At 46.9% G+C, this 19,782-nt stretch overlaps 1 protein-coding gene across 1 annotated transcript in view; it reads left to right on the forward strand.

Annotated features, from left to right (window-relative positions):
• The window catches only part of NUP98 (nucleoporin 98 and 96 precursor), a 78,630-nt gene extending 70,498 nt beyond the window's left edge, over positions 1–8,132 (forward strand). Inside the window, exons 27-33 of the mRNA XM_082276134.1 lie at positions 816–959; positions 4,099–4,241; positions 4,472–4,693; positions 4,915–5,156; positions 6,173–6,327; positions 7,171–7,282; positions 7,759–8,132. Coding sequence (XP_082132260.1) covers positions 816–959; positions 4,099–4,241; positions 4,472–4,693; positions 4,915–5,156; positions 6,173–6,327; positions 7,171–7,282; positions 7,759–7,970 — 1,230 coding nt within the window. The 3' untranslated portion in view covers positions 7,971–8,132. The remainder of the gene's footprint in view (positions 1–815; positions 960–4,098; positions 4,242–4,471; positions 4,694–4,914; positions 5,157–6,172; positions 6,328–7,170; positions 7,283–7,758) is intronic.
• The last annotated feature ends 11,650 nt before the right edge of the window (positions 8,133–19,782 follow it).

The raw sequence follows: 19,782 nt of genomic DNA on the forward strand, positions 1-19,782 counted from the left end.
AGATTCCTGCAGAAATTCTGGGTAAGAACAGGAGGTGCGGCAGAAATTTCCCCCAATCCCGGTAAGAAGTTGTGAAAGTCAGCAGTAATTGCTTCAGCATTCCATTGAACCGCTCAGGTAGTCTGTTAGTCTGGGAGGTGGTAGGGAGAGCTCTGTAGAGGCTTAATTCAACAGAGCTTCCACAACTCCTGGGTCAGGTCCGCAGTAATCTGAGTCCCATGGTCTAAGATCCTCCTGAGGGAAAGCCACCCTGGCAAAGGTCTGGAGCCGCTGTCTCCTCAAGGATGTATGTGAGGGAATTGCCTCCAGGTAATGAGTTGCATAATCTAACACCGTCAGGATATATAGATGCAGTAATCCCCGATCCACCATATGTTCTTTTTCTAACCCCCCCAGGGTCCATCCCTCTCCTAGTTACTAGCTAAGATCGGGTCAGATAAAAGTTCCTGGGTTAAGTCAGTCGGGGTAGCCCAGGTAAGGGGTGGTACAGTCTGGTCGGGTTAGGGGTAGTTGGGTCTTACCTGGGTCCTATCATTGAGTGCCACCTCTGCTCACCATGCCTGCTGCCGGGTGGTCACAGGAAAGGCATCCTGGGATAAATCCACAAGGAAAGAGACGCCCCAAATCGCTTCCAAGTAAAACATCTGCAGGCAAATCCCTCACCCTCCTGGGGGGGGGGTTAATTGAGGAGGAGTTTTATTATTCATGGAGAAAACTGATAGATATCCTGATATATATCATGTTGGTGAAAGCTCACTGCTGCCCTTGTTCTGCCAATCCAATGTGACCGTGTGTTTCCCCCCTCCCCCCCCTAGGTATGGCAATCCTCTGATAAGAAATCCATCAATGTCTGCTCACAACTGGACTGGAAGCGAGCGTTGGCTGTTCACCTCTGGTACATGCTGCCGCCTACTGCCCCCATCGCCCAGGCGCTGCAGAAATACGAGGAGGCTTTTCAGGTACCAATTCTCTATTGACACTGACAGCCAGATAATGGGACTGACGGACTCCTCCTTGTTGTGCGTTTTGGTATAAAATTTGACTATTTTTAATTTATTACTAAAAGGCGATGTCTGAACTATCAATAAAATTATGACGCAGTGCCTCCAGCCGATTACGGCAAATAATTTAATAACTAAGAAAAACCCAATCAATTTTGTTCAGACCTCCAATAATATACCACAATAATTTTCCCGAGTTCTTTTTTTATCAGTTAATTTCTTTTTAAAAGCATATACCAATCTTAGTGAAACAGTCTACAATAGGGAATATATATATAAGAATATTTATTCGCAAGACATATTTTCACCATAAATGATCATACTTGAGTGACACAAAGAGATAACCTTACATAAGATACAAACTTAAAACGATAAATGCAATGTGATATTTAGCTAAACGATGAAAGTGAAATAAAGCAAGATTATGTTTTTCCCAGGTGTAGTATGAACCATAAATTAATATTCTATATAATCAGACCACAATAGTCTGCGAATCACATGGCCGAAAGTCATTCCACTGCAGATGAAGTGAGAATAAGCCATGCAAAACGGAAGACGTAAAATCGCAAATAATGCGCTTAATCTGATATTAAAAATGTTATAAAAACAAAAATCATCTCTTTAGAGAAAAATCTACATATGGTTTATACGGCTGGGATTGTACTTTCGTTACCCTTTAAATAGGAAATGTAAAACATTTAAGGAAGTACATAAACAATATTGAATAATAATCAAGTAACAGCAAGGCATAATTACTATATTTAAAATGGCCGCTAATTTAGAATGGTAGTTACCAGGTTCCTTAAGAAGGCTGCATTTCCAAGATGGTGGCCAATTAGGGAGGAGTTTCGCTTGGCGTCCCTCAAAGGTTCAGATACATGGTGGACCAAGATGGCGTCTGTGTAGATGAGTCTATGCATGGCTGTTAGTAGTGTGTATGTTGTAAGTGTGATGTGTCTTGTGTGTGTCCGTTGTGTTGTGTTGTCTATTACATCTCTGGTTTCTTTTTATTTTGTGTTGAACAAAAGGGCAGTAAAAATTATCATAAGCCAACCCCAGTGGGAGGAACATTATTCCTATTGGTTGGAACATCTTATTCATTAACTGGTGATGTCATAGGGTGACACCTCTTGGTTAACCAGTATATTAAAATTGAAAAAATTTCTCCATTTAAGACTATTATAAAAAACATAAATGTAATCATGCTCTCATCTATGACGTCCATTTAATCCACCAGGTATCTGAATAAAGATTCATCTGGATACCACCATTCTCATCTTTAATATCTCTTATATAATATATATATATTGGATTTTACTCTTTAACCCAAGACTTCCATTAGTAGCAGTAAGAATTATATCGAAAAATATACGGTTATATCTATATTGATACACAACAGCTTGTATATGTAACTTGTCCTATACATGGTTACTTCTGATCAGAATATTATCCATTTAGGCATTATTATGTTAACAACAGTACATTCATGATATGGGGACTGGATTATAAAATATGGGCGAAATTTCTGACCCTTTGACACTACTATATGATAGAATATAATGTACTTCTCAGTAGGAGGTTGTCATAACATCATAGTTCCATAACACCTTTTGTATATGATGGGGCAAAGATATCAATTTATGATTTTCTGAAATTCATTTTGAGATTTGCAGTTCTCATCAATCTAAGTGACAATGTTTATGTGACTCCGTGTAGATTTCAACAACTTTATCCCCCTGTTTGTGTTTAGGTAAATAAATGACAGATTCTAGTCTTTGTCCAAACAGTTTTGTTTGTCCTCTCATGATTTAGACAATGGCTTATTTGCTGGTAGGTGATTGAACACAGGTGTTATCCCGAAATTGAGTTTCGCCCATTGTGTGATAAATGTCTCATGGCCGAACAAAGTTTTATGATCTTTCTGGTTTCTCTTATTCAAAGTTTAACCAACATAATTTCCTCTCGGGGGTAGATGACACAGCTTCTCATCTCAACGTACAGGCAAACAAAACCATCTCAAACAATGGACGCAATGTGTGTTTCAAACTGAAAGAGTTTTGACTCAATATGTAGCAAGGTCAATGGGGCCTCAAAGTTCACAATTCTTGACCTGTAATAATAAAAATTGTATTTCTATTTCGCACTGAAAGTTTAACATCCTCTAATGACTGCCAGATAATGGGACTGACGGACTCCTCCTCTACTGACAGCCAGATAATGGGACTGACGGACTCCTCCTCTACTGACAGCCAGATAATGGGACTGACGGACTCCTCCTCTAATGACTGCCAGATAATGGGACTGACGGACTCCTCTACTGACTGCCAGATAATGGGACTGACGGACTCTCCTCTTCTACTGACTGCCAGATAATGGGACTGACGGACTCTCCTCTTCTACTGACTGCCAGATAATGGGACTGACGGACTCTCCATTTCTACTGACTGCCAGATAATGGGACTGACGGACTCTTCTACTGACTGCCAGATAATGGGACTGACGGACTCTCCTCTTCTACTGACTGCCAGATAATGGGAATGACGGACTCTTCTACTGACTGCCAGATAATGGGACTGACGGACTCTCCTCTTCTACTGACTGCCAGATAACGGGACTGACAGACTCTCCTCTTCTGACTGCCAGATAATGGGACTGACGGACTCTCCTCTTCTACTGACTGCCAGATAACGGGACTGACAGACTCTCCTCTTCTACTGACTGCCAGATAACGGGACTGACAGACTCTCCTCTTCTACTGACTGCCAGATAACGGGACTGACGGACTCTCCTCTTCTACTGACTGCCAGATAACGGGACTGACGGACTCCTCCTCTACTGACTGCCAGATAATGGGACTGACGGACTCCTCCTCTACTGACTGCCAGATAATGGGACTGACGGACTCTCCTCTACTGACTGCCAGATAATGGGACTGACGGACTCTCCTCTTCTACTGACTGCCAGATAATGGGACTGACGGACTCTCCTCTTCTGACTGCCAGATAACGGGACTGACAGACTCTCTTCTGACTGGACGGGCTCTCCTCCTCTTCTCTTCTTCTTCTGACTGGACGGGCTCTCCTCTTCTTCCCCCCAGGTGTCGGATGAGGGGCAGTGCTATGCATCGTATCCTCTGCCTTCATATCTGGAGAATGCTGACCTCCCTATGGAGTCTGAAACCTTCCCACCATCAATGCAGAGAGATGTCTGCTTCCACCTGCTGAAGCTGTACAGTGACAGGTGAGGGGGTGCCTTGGGTTGTATAATGGACTTGGCCTCGTCCCTTTTATCCAATCTTTATCCTAAGAGATTCCCACAAATCAGAACATCACAGTACACCGCCATGGTATGAGAGAGCGCTGGTCATTACTGCGGGGTGGGGAGGGGATCAGGTAAGATTAGGTCACGTGACCAGCCTTTCTTTGTCCTCTATAATAATTTGGGTTTTCATTTTGTGACTCCTCCTGTAGGTCTTACGACCTCCGCCAGCTCCTGGACCCCCGAACTATAACCTCCGACCCTCTGGACTATCGTCTCAGCTGGCACCTCTGGATGGTATTACAGGCCTTAAATTACACCCACCTGTCAGCACAGAGCCAGGGAGTACTGCACTCCAGCTACGCCGCTCAGCTGGAGAACGTGGGGCTGTGGGAGTGGGCCGCCTTCGTTATCCTTCACATCCCTGACCCCATGTAAGTCTTTGTCATTCCTCCGTATCATCCTTCACATCCCCACCCTTTGTAAGTAGTCTTCATGTCATTCCTCTGTTTCATCCTTCACATCCCTGACCCCTTGTAGTCTTCATGTGAGTCTGATTTATCATGGAAGTGATAATTCAGTATGTTAATATAGGAGGACTCTTCCTCTAGTACGGGAATACACCCCGGCTCAGCTTGGCTCCTCCTTTCTTTAGTGTTCGAGAGTTGACTGTGCGAGAGCTCCTGAACCGGCACTGCGTTCTGCGGGAGACACCGGAGTCGCTGATGAAAGAGAAGTTCCTGATTGAGAAGCTCTGCATCCCGCCACAATGGATCCATGAGGCCAAAGCCATCCGTTCCAGGAGAGAAGGAGACCAACACAAAGAGGCCATCTACCTCCTAAGAGCAGGCCACTGGAACCAGTGTCACCGACTGGTCTCCCGTCATCTGGCTTCAGGTCAGCACCACAGTCTTCCCACAGTTCTATACAGATGGGTCTCCTGGGGGAGTGTCTGATCACGGGGGTTCTCCTGGGGGGAGTGTCTGATCACGGGGGTTCTCCTGGGGGGAGTGTCTGATCACGGGGGTTCTCCTGGGGGGAGTGTCTGATCACGGGGGTTCTCCTGGGGGGAGTGTCTGATCACGGGGGTTCTCCTGGGGGGAGTGTCTGATCACGGGGGTTCTCCTGGGGGGAGTGTCTGATCACGGGGGTTCTCCTGGGGGGAGTGTCTGATCACGGGGGTTCTCCTGGGGGGAGTGTCTGATCACGGGGGTTCTCCTGGGGGGAGTGTCTGATCACGGGGGTTCTCCTGGGGGGAGTGTCTGATCACGGGGGTTCTCCTGGGGGGAGTGTCTGATCACGGGGGTTCTCCTGGGGGGAGTGTCTGATCACGGGGGTTCTCCTGGGGGGAGTGTCTGATCACGGGGGTTCTCCTGGGGGGAGTGTCTGATCACGGGGGTTCTCCTGGGGGGAGTGTCTGATCACGGGGGTTCTCCTGGGGGGAGTGTCTGATCACGGGGGTTCTCCTGGGGGGAGTGTCTGATCACGGGGGTTCTCCTGGGGGGGAGTGTCTGATCACGGGGGTTCTCCTGGGGGGGAGTGTCTGATCACGGGGGTTCTCCTGGGGGGGAGTGTCTGATTACGGGGGTTCTCCTGGGGGGGAGTGTCTGATTACGGGGGTTCTCCTGGGGGGGGAGTGTCTGATTACGGGGGTTCTCCTGGGGGGAGTGTCTGATTACGGGGGTTCTCCTGGGGGGAGTGTCTGATTACGGGGGTTCTCCTGGGGGGAGTGTCTGATTACGGGGGTTCTCCTGGGGGGAGTGTCTGATTACGGGGGTTCTCCTGGGGGGAGTGTCTGATTACGGGGGTTCTCCTGGGGGGAGTGTCTGATTACGGGGGTTCTCCTGGGGGGAGTGTCTGATCACGGGGGTTCTCCTGGGGGGAGTGTCTCTTCAGTGTCCTTTGTCTTCCAGATGCCATCATTAACGAGAATTACTCCTACCTACGAGGCTTCTTGGACGAATTGTCCCGTCCCGAGAACTGCGTCCACATCCAGGGCTGGGACACGGCAGGACAGGTCTGCCTGGACTACATTACTGTCATAGAGATGCTGAATAGTATCCGGCAGGTGAGGCTCGGGGTGAGGTTGCTGGGGATCTTCTCTGGTGGTGAGGTTTTTAGGACTCTTTTGTGGTGGATGGGACTCAGGCTGAGGTCATCAGGGATCTTCTCTGGCTGGGTGGGTTCAGGGTGAGGTCATTAAGGATCTTCTCTTGATGGCTAGGCTCAGGGTGAGGTCATCGGGATCTTCGCTTGATGATGATGGGCCTCAGGGTGAGGTTATCGGGGATCTTCTGTGGTGGGTGGGGCGGGGCATCAGATCTTCTCTGGTAGATGGGGCTCTGGGCGTGGATGTACGGGAACTTCTCTGGTGGGTGGGGTGAGGTTATCGGGGATCTTCTGTGGTGGGTGGGGCGGGGCATCAGATCTTCTCTGGTAGATGGGGCTCTGGGTGTGGATGTACGGGAACTTCTCTGGTGGGTGGGGTGAGGTTGTCTGGGATCTTCTGTGGTGGGTGGGGTGGGGCGGGACATCAGATCTTCTCTGGTAGATGGGGCTCTGGGCATGGATGTATGGGAACTTCTCTGGTGGGTGGGGTGAGGTTGTCGGGGATCTTCTGTGGTGGGTGGGGCGGGGCATCAGATCTTCTCTGGTAGATGGGGCTCTGGGCGTGGATGTACGGTAACTTCTCTGGTGGGTGGGGTGAGGTTGTCTGGGATCTTCTGTGGTGGGTGGGGCGGGGCATCAGATCTTCTCTGGTAGATGGGGCTCTGGGTGTGGATGTACGGGAACTTCTCTGGTGGGTGGGGTGAGGTTGTCGGGGATCTTCTGTGGTGGGTGGGGCTCAGGGTGAGGTTTTCAGGGATCTTGTATGGTGGGTGAAAGATGACCGGTTCTTTTTCTCTTGTAGAGTGAATGTTCGGTGTATGAACTGGAAAGGTTACACAATAAAGTCATCTCCGTCTGTAACCGGGTGGAGCAGATCCAGTGCTACAAATCCAAAGACAGGTTGGCTCAGTCTGGTAAGTGGTGGCCAATCCTTATCCTAAATTCAGCTGGAACCACCAATAGGAAGTCTGGTCATCACATGATGGTGCAGATGGGGAGGTGTTATTCTCTTATGTCAGGGACCTCCCCTCACTTCATTCATTAGAAATCTGACTTCTGGTGGGAGTGTCCGCTCCATAAGCGTTTTTTGGTTGCGCCGGACAATGGGGGCTGGACCCGAGTTATCAAACTGTAGAGGAAGTCATTACTTGAGTCCAGTTAGCCTATGATCAGCAGATGGGGACCCCCCAGGAGAGTCCAAATAAAGACTTTGGAGTCCGAAGGATTAAGGAGATCCCTCCCATTGGGGGAAATGGCTGTAAAAACCCCCAATGGGAGAGGACATGTAGGGAGGACAGGTACACTTACCAGTTGGGATTGTCTTGGTGAATTTTTAGCGTCTTTGTTGTACCGACTCCCTTCTCTAACCATGTTTGTTCTTCCTTTCCAGAAATGGCGAAACGCGTCGCTAACATCCTTCGTGTGGTCCTGCGTTTACAACATTCGCCGGAATCTGACGACTCCAGTGACCTCCAGCGAGTCCCCCTCAGACTTCTCGCCCCCCACATCGGCCGACTCCCCATGCCGGAGGACTATGCTATGGAAGAACTCCGCAGTCTCACACAGTCTTACTTGAGAGAACTGACTTTGCGCAGCCAGTAGAGGGCGGCCTTGTCCGGTCATGTGATTATTTTTTTTTCTTTCCATCTGGAAAGCCTTTTGTATTTCTCCCCCAACCCCCCGGAGAGCCGGCTCAGAGGCCGGGAGGTGCCATCTCCTGCAGATAGACTGCTGAATGTGAATCCCAAATTAAAGGAGAAGTCCCAAGATTTCTAAAACTGTGGAGCTGGCCCTCCCTCTGCCTGCCCTCTGGTGCCAATCAGACACGCCCTCATTAGTTTGGGGCCCTGTAGGATTGATACATGTTGCCCTGTAAGTGGGTAGAGAAGGCCGGGGGGAGGGAGGAATAGTAGGGTATTTTTATTGGTGTGTAAACAATCTTCCACTTCTCCTTTAATGACGTCCTTCTGTGATTGGTTGATAATGGGAGGAATGTACATTGTTATGACTGCCTCCTGTGATTGGTTGATGATGGGAGAGATGTACGTTGTAATGACGGCCTCCTGTGATTGGTTGATGATGGGAGAGATGTACGTTGTAATGACCGCCTCTTGTGATTGGTTGATGATGGGAGGGGTGTACGTTGTAATGACCGCCTCTTGTGATTGGTTGATGATGGGAGGGGTGTACGTTGTAATGACGGCCTCCTGTGATTGGTTGATGATGGGAGAGATGTACGTTGTGATGACCGCCTCCTGTGATTGGTTGATGATGGGAGGGGTGTACGTTGTAATGACCGCCTCTTGTGATTGGTTGATGATGGGAGGGGTGTACGTTGTAATGACCGCCTCTTGTGATTGGTTGATGATGGGAGGGGTGTACGTTGTAATGACGGCCTCCTGTGATTGGTTGATGATGGGAGGGATGTACGTTGTGATGACCGCCTCCTGTGATTGGTTGATGATGGGAGGAATGTACATTGTTATGACTGCCTCCTGTGATTGGTTGATGATGGGAGGGATGTACGTTGTAATGACGGCCTCCTGTGATTGGTTGATGATGGGAGGGATGTCGGTATATGTGGTCTCCGATGTACAGACTTTTTAAGCTGGGTGGTGTGGCTCTCCTCTGGAAGTGGATTGGTCCCGTCTGCCAAAGTAGGAGGAGTATCTGCTTGCTATCACTGTTCTCATTGCCTATGCAGAGGAGTCGTCAGTTAGTCGGGGCCTCTCTTATGGAAGGAAGCCTGTACTGGGCTGTATGGCACCTGAGCCCGCTGACATGTTCTGCCTTTTACTGCAGACTATCACACCACCCCTACCAACCAACTGATGGGGACAGAGACTTGCATACAATGCATGGAAGTTCAAGATAACCCAGCACCAGACTGAGGGTCACCTGGCCCCGGTGGTGGGAGGGTCATCCATCTGGTTGGCCTATCATTGGAGTCTGCCCAGATATGAAAGTTAACCCTGTCATCTGACCTTTCCCAGCTATGAGGGTCACCCCTGCCATCTGACCTTCCCTGACTGTCACCCATCACCTGACCTTCCCCAGTTAGGAGGTTGACCCATCACCTGACCCTCCCCAGCTATGAGGGCCACCCATTACCTAACCCTCAGCTATGAGGGTCACCTAACCCTCTCTGACTGTGTCACCCATTACCTGACCTTCCCCAGCTATGAGGGCCACCCATTACCTGACCGACCCCAACTATGATGGCCACCCAATACCTGACCGACCCCAGCTATGAGGGCCAACCATTACCTGACCGACCCCAGCTATGAGGGCCAACCATTACCTGACCGACCCCAGCTATGATGGCCACCCAATACCTGACCGACCCCAGCTATGAGGGCCAACCATTACCTGACCGACCCCAGCTATGATGGCCACCCAATACCTGACCCTCTCTGGTTGTGTCGCCTGATGTTCCCGGCTGGCTGGAAGAGTCACCCCTGTCACTCAATGCTCTCTAGCTGTAAGTCACCCAACTATCCCCGTCTGAGCATACCCCAATCTTCTGGCCCTCTTAGGCTATGTGCCCCCCCCCCCCCGATCCTCTGGCCCTCCTAGGCTGTGAGTGCCCCCCCCCCCCAATGTCCTGGTTCCCCCCCGGATACGAGTGTTCCCTCCCCCCCCCTTCATCTCTGTGTGGAAGTGTCAGAGCCCCTCCCTCTGGCTTGGTGTGATGTGCGTTTGCCTGCTCAGTGTTGATGCATGGGTTATGAGAAATTTATTTTAAGAGAATTAATAAATACAAATTCTTTTTTTGTCTTCAAAACTTTTTAATAAAACTTTACAATGCAGTTTGGTGTGATCTGTATGTGGGGGGTGTCTGGTCTTGTCCGGCTTTGCAGTGATCTCCATGAAATCCTAGGTGGTTCTCCACACCACTGCAATGGACATGTCATTCAGCTTCCTATGTGTCTCCTTTCCCCTCTTCACAGCATGGCGGAGGGTTGGAGCTGCCCCGCTTTTAAGTTATTGAGCCAGTGATTGGTTGCTAGGACCATCCAGAGGCATAGCAACCAATCACCCACTTAAGTTATGAGAAGCTTTCACCACCCATCCAAGCCTATTGCACCTCCAACCCTTTGCCATGCTTAGGACTGAAAAAGGGGATAAGTGAGGTTACTGATGTAAAGGATAGGGGGCTGTATTAAAGGGGGAGGGATTTTGATGTAATGGGGTGGACTGTGAAGAAAAAGGGGGGTGGAATAATAGCACAAACATGAGATTTGGCCTTCTACTGGAAGAACATTTTAATGACCAGACCTTGAATTCAATACACCGACCTTAGATGGTATGTAGGGGCTCTTTGAGCCTATTGGGACAATGCTGCCGCTAGGACAGGAAGTGAGGGGATGCCTCCTCTGGGGGAGGGGGGGACACTGACGACCATGAAAACCATTGGTAAATGAAGGGGGGACTAGACTCCCCTTCAACCTTTTCATTTGTTTCCTGTTCTGGTGACGATGTTCTCTCCAGAGATGAGAAGAAGGGGAATGAGAAGCTGCTCATCTCCTCTGTCAGACATGAAATAAGGTTTTGGCTGGAGATACGTTTAACCTCCCCTGGCCCTGGCGTGTGGCTCCGGGGTTAATATAGTGTACCAAAAGCGGTAACCCCGAGCCACACTCAGGATTACCCCCAGAATGAAACTCGCCTTCCCCTGCCGTCCTATAGCCATCCTCCTGCTGTGTGCTCGGCAGATGCCGGCACCTGTCTTCTGGCTCCCTTCCCCTGCGATCCCCCACCGTCCTCCCTAGCCGTCCTCCAGCCATCCTCCTGCTGTGTGCTCGGCAGATCCCGACACCTGTCTTCCGGCTCCCTTCCCCTGTGATCCCCCACCGTCCTCCCTAGCCGTCCTCCAGCCATCCTCATCTTCAATTAGCTGCAAGTACACCATTCAAGTACACCATTTTAAGTACATTGAAGAGATATTGCAGGAAACTGAAGAGATTGAATAGATACTGCAAGAGATTGGCTTGGAGTTTGCAACTGACTCATCTGTATTTTTTGCTGGCTATTGCTTGAGAAGGGGAAAGGAATTTGGTCAGGTGTTTGCTATTTGCATTTGCTAATGAGACTAGCCCATTAAGGTGTTAGAATTGTTGCTGGGGGAGGAGCTGTGAAGGAGTGTGTATATATAGAGAAATACTAATTAGCTGGCCTAATTCAATTAGCTGCAAGTACACCATTCAAGTACACCATTTTAAGTACATTGAAGAGATATTGCAGGAGATAGTCAGGAGGTAGGCTGGAAGGTGGAAAACTAAAAAAAAAAAAAAGGTAAGATTTGTTTGACTTAAATTTACATTTTTTTTTTTTTTTTTTTTCTCTCCTCTTTAAAATGGCAGACTTGGTTCAGTGCAGGAATTGTTGTGCATTTATTTCATGTTCCACTCTTTGGAGATTCGGATGCTGTCAGATCTGTAGGCAATTCTCCTTACTGCAGCAGGAAATTACATTTTTGAAATCAGAGATATTTAAATTATCTGTTAAACAAACTCCAGCTGGGACTGCTGCAATGCCACTGCCACAGAGGACCCCCAGAAATGGCAGATGGGTTACTGTAGGTTCTGGAAGACTTAGAGTGGTGGATAGAAGACAAGTCCCACAGTCGGTGGTTCTCCAAAATTCATTTGCAGCACTCTCAGAATGTAAGGACAACATGGATATGGACTCAAGCACAGAGGGTGAGAAACCATCGACTCCTATGTCTAATGTATGCAAGACTGCAGCCAAGGACAAAAAAGATAAAGTGAAGTCTCAAAGGAAGCAGCTGTTGCTGGGTGATTCAATCATAAGAAGTGTGGAGCTTAAAGAAAATGGTTCTGTGAGATGTCTCCCTGGTGTTACTGCTAGGCGAGATAGAAGACGTATTATTAATATTGTTAAGCAAGCAAAGCAGGAAGGGGACGTGGATGTTCTTGTCCATCTAGGGACAAATGACCTGGCTTGCAATGAAATGTCAGAGGTGAAAAAATCTTTTATCACACTTGGAAATGACATACAGCATTTTGCATCCACCATTTCATTTTCTGAAGTTCTGCCTGTGCATAATGTTCAGAATGATAGGCAGAGGCGCATAAAGGAGTTCAACATATGGCTTAGTAAATGGTGTCAAGAGCAAGGATTTGGCTTTGTTTCTCATGATAGCTCTACTTGGAATAGAAAGGAACTGTACAAAAAAGATGGTTTGCACCTTTCTCTCAAAGGAACAAATGTACTTAGTGAACAACTCCAAGAATTTGCGAAAGAGTATTTAAACTAGGAAGGGGGGGCAAAAGAGTGAAAATACAAGAGTCCAATTGCCCCCCGAAACAATGCCAGAACAGGTCAGAAGCACAGAGGTTAAGAAATGATAAGCTCAGAGTCCTGTCTACAAATGCTCGCAGTTTAGGTAAAAAAATCAATGAACTTGGGTCAATAATGGAATCTGAGAATGTAGATTTAGTGGCTGTTACGGAGACATGGTTTAATGAAAGAAATGACTGGGACATAACCATACCAGGGTACTCTTTATACAGAAGAGACAGAGTAGGCAAGAAAGGAGGAGGAGTGGCCCTGTATGTGAAAGATAGCATTAAATCTAACCTAATACAAGTTGGTGAGGCCAACATAGAGTCAGTTTGGGTTACGTTGCAGTTTGCTAATCATGCAGTAACTCGTGTAGGTGTGATATATAGACCACCTGGTCAAGTTAAAGAACTAGATGATCTACTAGTTGAAGAAATAGCTAAAATGACAATGAAAGGAGAAGTTATCATTATGGGAGATTTCAATCTTCCAGATATAAACTGGAAAACCAAAATAGCAAGTTCTACCAGGAGTACAGATATTCTAAATTCCCTACTGGGGTTGTCTCTGCAACAAGTGGTTGAGGAGCCAACCCGGAGGGAGGCCATTTTGGATCTGGTATTCACAAATGGGGATTCGGTATATGATGTCATTGTAGGCGAAACCTTGGGATCTAGTGATCACCAGTCAGTGTGGTTTAATATAAGAACTGTGAAAGAGTCACACCACACAAAAACAAAAGTTTTAGATTTTAGAAAAACAGACTTTTCAAAAATGAAATTAGTCATAAATGAGTCCTTATCAGACTGGAACGGATTACATGGAGTCCAGGAGAAATGGGACTACTTAAAAGGTGCATTATTGAAGGCAACAGAAAATTGCATTAGACTTGTCAGTAAAAGCAAAAAAAGGAAGAGACCACTGTGGTACTCAGCAGAAGTGGCCCAAATCATTAAAAATAAAAAGCTAGCATTTTGTAATTATAAAAAAACCCAGAGCAATGAAGATAAGGAAATCTACAAGATTAGGCAGAAAGAGGCCAAGCAAGTTATAAGAACTTCTAAAGCGCAGGCAGAAGAAAAACTAGCTCAGTCTATGAAAAAGGGGGATAAGACATTCTTCAGATATATAAATGAAAAAAGGAAATTAAAACAAGGAATAACTAAATTAAAAACAAAGGACGGAAGGTATGTAGAAGAAAATAAAGGGCTAGCTGACTGCCTTAATGAATACTTCTGTTCAGTTTTTACAGAAGAAAAAGAAGAAGGACCTCCACTTGAAAGGATGACTAATGAATCATTTGATGCATGTGTCTTTACAGAGGAAGACATTCTAAGATTGCTGTCTAAAATGAAGACAAATAAGTCACAGGGTCCTGATGGGATACACCCAAGATTATTAAAAGAGCTTAGTGGTGAGCTGGCAAAACCATTAACAGATCTATTTAACCAATCATTAGTAACAGGAGTCGTCCCGGAAGATTGGAAATTGGCAAATGTCGTGCCCATTCACAAGAAAGGTAGTAGGGAGGAATCGAGCAACTATAGACCAGTGAGTCTGACATCAATAGTAGGCAAATTAATGGAAACCCTATTAAAGGATAGGATTGTGGAACATCTTAAATCCCATGGATTGCAAGATGAAAAACAACATGGGTTTACTTCAGGGAGATCATGTCAAACAAATCTTATAGATTTTTTTGACTGGGTGACTAAAATAATAGACGGTGGAGGTGCAGTAGACATTGCATATCTAGATTTTAGTAAGGCTTTTGACACTGTCCCACATAGAAGACTTATCAATAAACTGCAGTCATTGAGCATGGACTCCCATATTGTTGAGTGGATTAGGCAGTGGCTGAGTGACAGACAACAGAGGGTTGTAGTCAATGGAGAACATTCAGAACAAGGTCATGTTACCAGCGGGGTACCTCAGGGATCTGTACTGGGACCAATTTTGTTTAATATCTTCATAAGTGATATTGCAAAAGGCCTCGGTGGTAAGGTTTGTCTTTTTGCTGATGACACAAAGATATGTAACAGGGTTGATGTTCCTGGAGGGAAACGCCAAATGGAAAAGGATTTAGGAAAACTAGAAGAATGGTCAGAACTCTGGCAACTGAAATTTAATGTGGATAAGTGCAAGATAATGCACCTGGGGCGTAAAAACCCAAGGGCAGAATATAGAATATTTGACACAGTCCTGACCTCAGTATCTGAGGAAAGGGATTTAGGAGTAATTATTTCAGAAGACTTAAAGGTGGGAAGACAATGTAATAGAGCAGCACGAAATGCCAGCAGAATGCTTGGATGTATAGGGAGAGGTATAAGCAGTAGAAAGAGAGAAGTGCTTATGCCGCTGTACAGAACACTGGTGAGACCTCACTTGGAGTATTGTGCGCAGTACTGGAGGCCATATCTCCAGAAGGATATAGATACTCTAGAGAGAGTTCAGAGAAGAGCTACTAAACTAGTACATGGATTGCAGGAAAAAACTTACCAGGAAAGGATAAAGGACCTTAACATGTATAGCTTGGAAGAAAGAAGAGACAGAGGGGATATGATAGAAACATTTAAATACATAAAGGGAATCAACTCGGTAAAGGAGGAGAGCATATTTAAAAGAAGAAAAACTACCACAAGAGGACACAGTTTTAAATTAGAGGGGCAAAGGTTTAAAAGTAATATGAGGAAGTATTACTTTACTGAGAGAGTAGTGGATGCATGGAATAACCTTCCTGCAGAAGTGGTAGCTGCAAATACAGTGAAGGAGTTTAAGCATGCATGGGATAGGCATAAGGCTATCCTTCATACAAGATAGGGCCAGGGACTATTCATAGGATTCAGATATATTGGGCAGACTAGATGGGCCAAATGGTTCTTATCTGCCGACACATTCTATGTTTCTATGTTTCTATCCTCCCACTGTGCTCGGCAGATGCCGGCACCTGCCTTCCGGCTCCCTTCCCCTGTGGTTCCCCCACCGTCCTCCAGCCATCCTCCCACTGTGTGCTCGGCAGATGCCGGCACCTGTCTTCCGGCTCCCTTCCCCTGCGATTTCACCCACCGTCCTCCCTAGCCATCCTCCCGCTCTGTGCTCAGCAGATACCGGCACCTGTCTTCTGGCTCCCTTCCCCCTGCGATTCCCCCACCATCCTCCCGCTCTGGGCTCGGCAGATACCGGCACCTGTCTTCCAGCTCCCTTCCCCTGCGATCCCCCACCATCCTCCCTAGCTGCCTCCAGCCATCCTCCCGCTGTGTGCTTGGCCGATGCCGGCACCTGTCTTCCGGTTCCCTTCCCTGCGAGCGTTGCAACGCAGGGGGGTGGAGCTGGTGGCAAATTCAAAAAAGTAAATAAAACAAATGACGATACAAAGTTGTTTTCCTAATGGATTGCACTGTATCATCCCATTTCACCTGGTGACTTTCCCAGTGCCCTGCCTGTGCTTTTCCAGTTCTTTGTGCCTGGAAAATAGAGAACGACCATGGCGTCCAAAAAACTTTCTTTTTGCGCAAAAGTGATTTTAGACGAACTGGAAAACAGCGACAGTGAAATAGTTACTTGAAGAACTGAGCGATAGCGATTGGTGGGAAAATTGGTCATCCGGTACGGAAAGTGACGACAGCGAGGATTCTGCGACTGAGCTCAGCGATGTGCCGACTTGGTGCTCTATTGACTGCGGTAAGGATCAGGCAGCGCCCCCAAGATTCTCATTTACTGGAGCACCTGGTATAAAAGCTGATATTGACCATGACAACCCCTTGGCCTAACTTCAATTATTTTTGACTGATGAGGTTATTGAAAAAATTGTTACCGAGAAAAACCGCTACAAAGGGCAACAATTGGCTACGCATCGGAGGTTTGCAAGATGCAGAAAGTGGGAACCAGTGACCAAAGAGGACCTTTGGAAATTTCTGGGCCTAATAATTCTTCAGGGAGTGGTGGGGAAACCCCTGCAGAAGTGGTATTGGACAACCAATTCATTATTCGCCACTCCATTCTTTGGCACGGTTATGTCAGAATACCGATTTTTCCCTCATAATAAAATATCTGCAGTTTGAAAATAATGAAGAATTTGATGAAACTACCCATCCTACACCAAAACTAAAAACAATTTGGGAAGTATATCAAATGATTCTTCAGAATTTCCAACGGAGCGATGTGCCAGAAAGAGACATGTATAGATGAAAGTCTAATGGCCTACAAGGGAAGGCTCAGCTGGGTACAATACATTGCATCAAAGAGGGTGCGATTCGGTGCAAAATCCTACATGCTGTGCAAATCGTCACCTGGCTACATTTGGAATTCAGTGATATTCACTGGAAAAGGAACAAATTTTGATGAAAAATACAGTAATTATGGAGTGGCAACATCTTCTGTTCTTTCACTGATTGAGCCATTGCTAAATCAGGGCTATTGTGTAACAACGGACAACTTTTACACATCTCCTGAACTTTGAGGTTCAACAAAACCGATGCCTATGGAACTGTAAGGGCTAACTGGCACGACATGCCACCAATGTTTGGCAAAAAGAATCTGGAGAAATGGTTACCTGGCAGAAAGGCAAAATGATGGCACTGCGATGGAAGGACAGGAAAGATGCGGGCCCAATGAGTACAGTTCATAAGACCGCCACTGTTATGGTACGCATGAAAGGTGGGAAAAGAAGTCATGAAGCCACAAGTAGTGATAGACTACAACAACGCCGTGGGAGGTGTCCACAGAGCTGACCAAGCAATGACATTCTACCCAGCTATGAGGAAGCAGCAAAAAAAATACTAGAAGAAGATCTTCAGACATCTTCTTGAGCAATGCTTGTGGAATGCCTAAAAAAAATGAGTGACAAGCCTTTGATTCATGCGGACTTTATTTGGAAAGTTGCCGAACAAATCTTTTGGAGTCACCAAACACCATCAATGGAACAGATCTGGACGTCGTGCTGTTGGCGGCGTCAAACCGGCACCCCTGACTGGTCATCACTTCATGGACTACAGCCCCGTACACACGCACAGATTGTTGGCCGACCGATCGGCCGTCTTTTGTCCATTGTTTGTTGGTTGAAATGTGCTCTAGACTTGCACTGGCCAACAAAAACCAACTTCAGAAGTGATGTCATGTGATGGTTGACTTTCCGTGAGTCTTGCTCATCTGATTTTTGTCTGCCGAAATCTGTACTGACTGAGGAACAATCGGCCGTTCTGTTGTTGGCCAACAAATTTTATAGATGCACACCAGATTCGGCCGAAAATTCTCAGTTGGTTGTCGGAAGCATCATACTAACAAGCCTACAATCGGCCGATCGGACGTTGGCCGACAATTTACGGCCAACAATCTGTGCGTGTGTACGGGGCTTACATCCCACCAACTGAGAAAGTCATCACCTACAAGGATGGGCGTGGTTTTGTTGCTCGAAGAGAGATGACAATGGAAGGAAAATCAGAAAAGAAACCAGGTTCTATTGTCCTGATTGTGACGTCGGACTTTGTGCAGTCCCATGCTTCAAAATATTTCATACCCGAGATGTTTACTGAACCTTTATTACAGTGACCAGTAATATCGCACCCCTTGTTTGTACATATTTCAGTGTTTTTGGTTTGATTAGATTATTGAATAAAATTTATTATAATTTATGATTTCGTGTTTCAAACTTTACCATACCCGGGATGTCTACTAGACTCGTGTTTGGACAGATTTAAGTGAGTTATCCCTAAGAATTACAGGCCTGAAATGTAAAACAGATTTCCATGCAAAACAATGTAACGCTTTTAGCACAAAAATCCTGACACAATCCGAGGGTAAAGTGAGGTGCCACCACTTCTACACAGCGCCAATATACTCAGAACCAAGTGCTATTGTCATTGTGAATTCCTAAACATGAATGTTCCACAACTAAATCTACCCTCACCAGCCTCTTTATTAGGTCCCCCTTGCTAGTAGCGAGTTGGACCCCCTTTTGCCTTTATTCTTGGTGGCATAGATACAACCAGGTGAGGGAAACTTTCCTCAGAGGTTTTGCTCCATAGTGACATGATGGCATCACGCAGTTGCTGAAGATTTGTCAGCTGCACATCCATGATGGGAATCTCCCATTCCACCACATCCCAAAGGTGCTCTATTGGATGAGATGTGGGGAGTGAGGAGGCCATTGGAGGACAGTGACCTCATTGTCATGGTGAAGAAACCAGTGGTGAGATGATTGGAGCTTTGTGACACGGTGCATTATCCTGCTGGGAGGAGCCATCAAGATGGGGACACTGTAGTCATAAAGGGATGGACATGGTCAGCAACAATACTCAGGTAGGGGGTCGTGTTTATACCACTAAACGGGCCCAAAGTGTGCCAAGACCCCCCTCCCCCACACCATTACACCACCCACACCAGCCTGAACCATTACCCCACCCCTCCTCCACACCATTACACCACCACCAGCCTAAACCATTACCCCCCCACACCATTACACCACCACCACCAGCCTGAACCATTACCCCCTCCCCTCCTCCACACCATTACACCACCAGACTGAACCGTTACCCCCTCCTCCTCCTCCCCCACCCCATTACACCACCACCAGCCTGAACTGTTACCTCCCCCACACCATTACACCGCCAGCCTGAACTGGTGATACAAAGCAGGATGGATCCATCCACCAAATTCTGACCCTCCCATCTGAATGTCGCAGCTGAAATCCAGACTCATCAGACCAGGCAATGTTTTTCCAATCTTCTGTTGTCTAATTTTGGTGATCCTGTGCCAATTGTAGCCTCAGTTTCCTGTTCTTAGCTGATAGGAGTGGCACCCGATGTGGTCTTCTGCTGCTGTAGCCCATCTGCTTCAAGGTTGGATGTGTTGTGCGTTCAGAGATGGTATTCTCCATACCTCGGTTGTAACGAGTGGTTAAGTTACTGTTGTCTTTCTATCATCTGGAACCAGTCTGCCCATTCTCCTCTGACCTCAACAAGGCATTTTTCTGCACGCAACTGCCGCTCACTGGATATTTTCTCTTTCGTTCATTGAGGGACACAGCTCCAGAATCTTCTTGAAAATTGGGTTATGCTGCCCCCTACAGGAGGAAGACACTAGGCAGGAAAAAGCTTTATCATGCCTATGG

The sequence above is a fragment of the Pelophylax lessonae genome (assembly GCF_965119305.1).
Source record: "Pelophylax lessonae genome assembly, contig: HAP1_SCAFFOLD_294, whole genome shotgun sequence".
In the NCBI taxonomy this organism is placed as follows: Eukaryota; Metazoa; Chordata; class Amphibia; order Anura; family Ranidae; genus Pelophylax; species Pelophylax lessonae.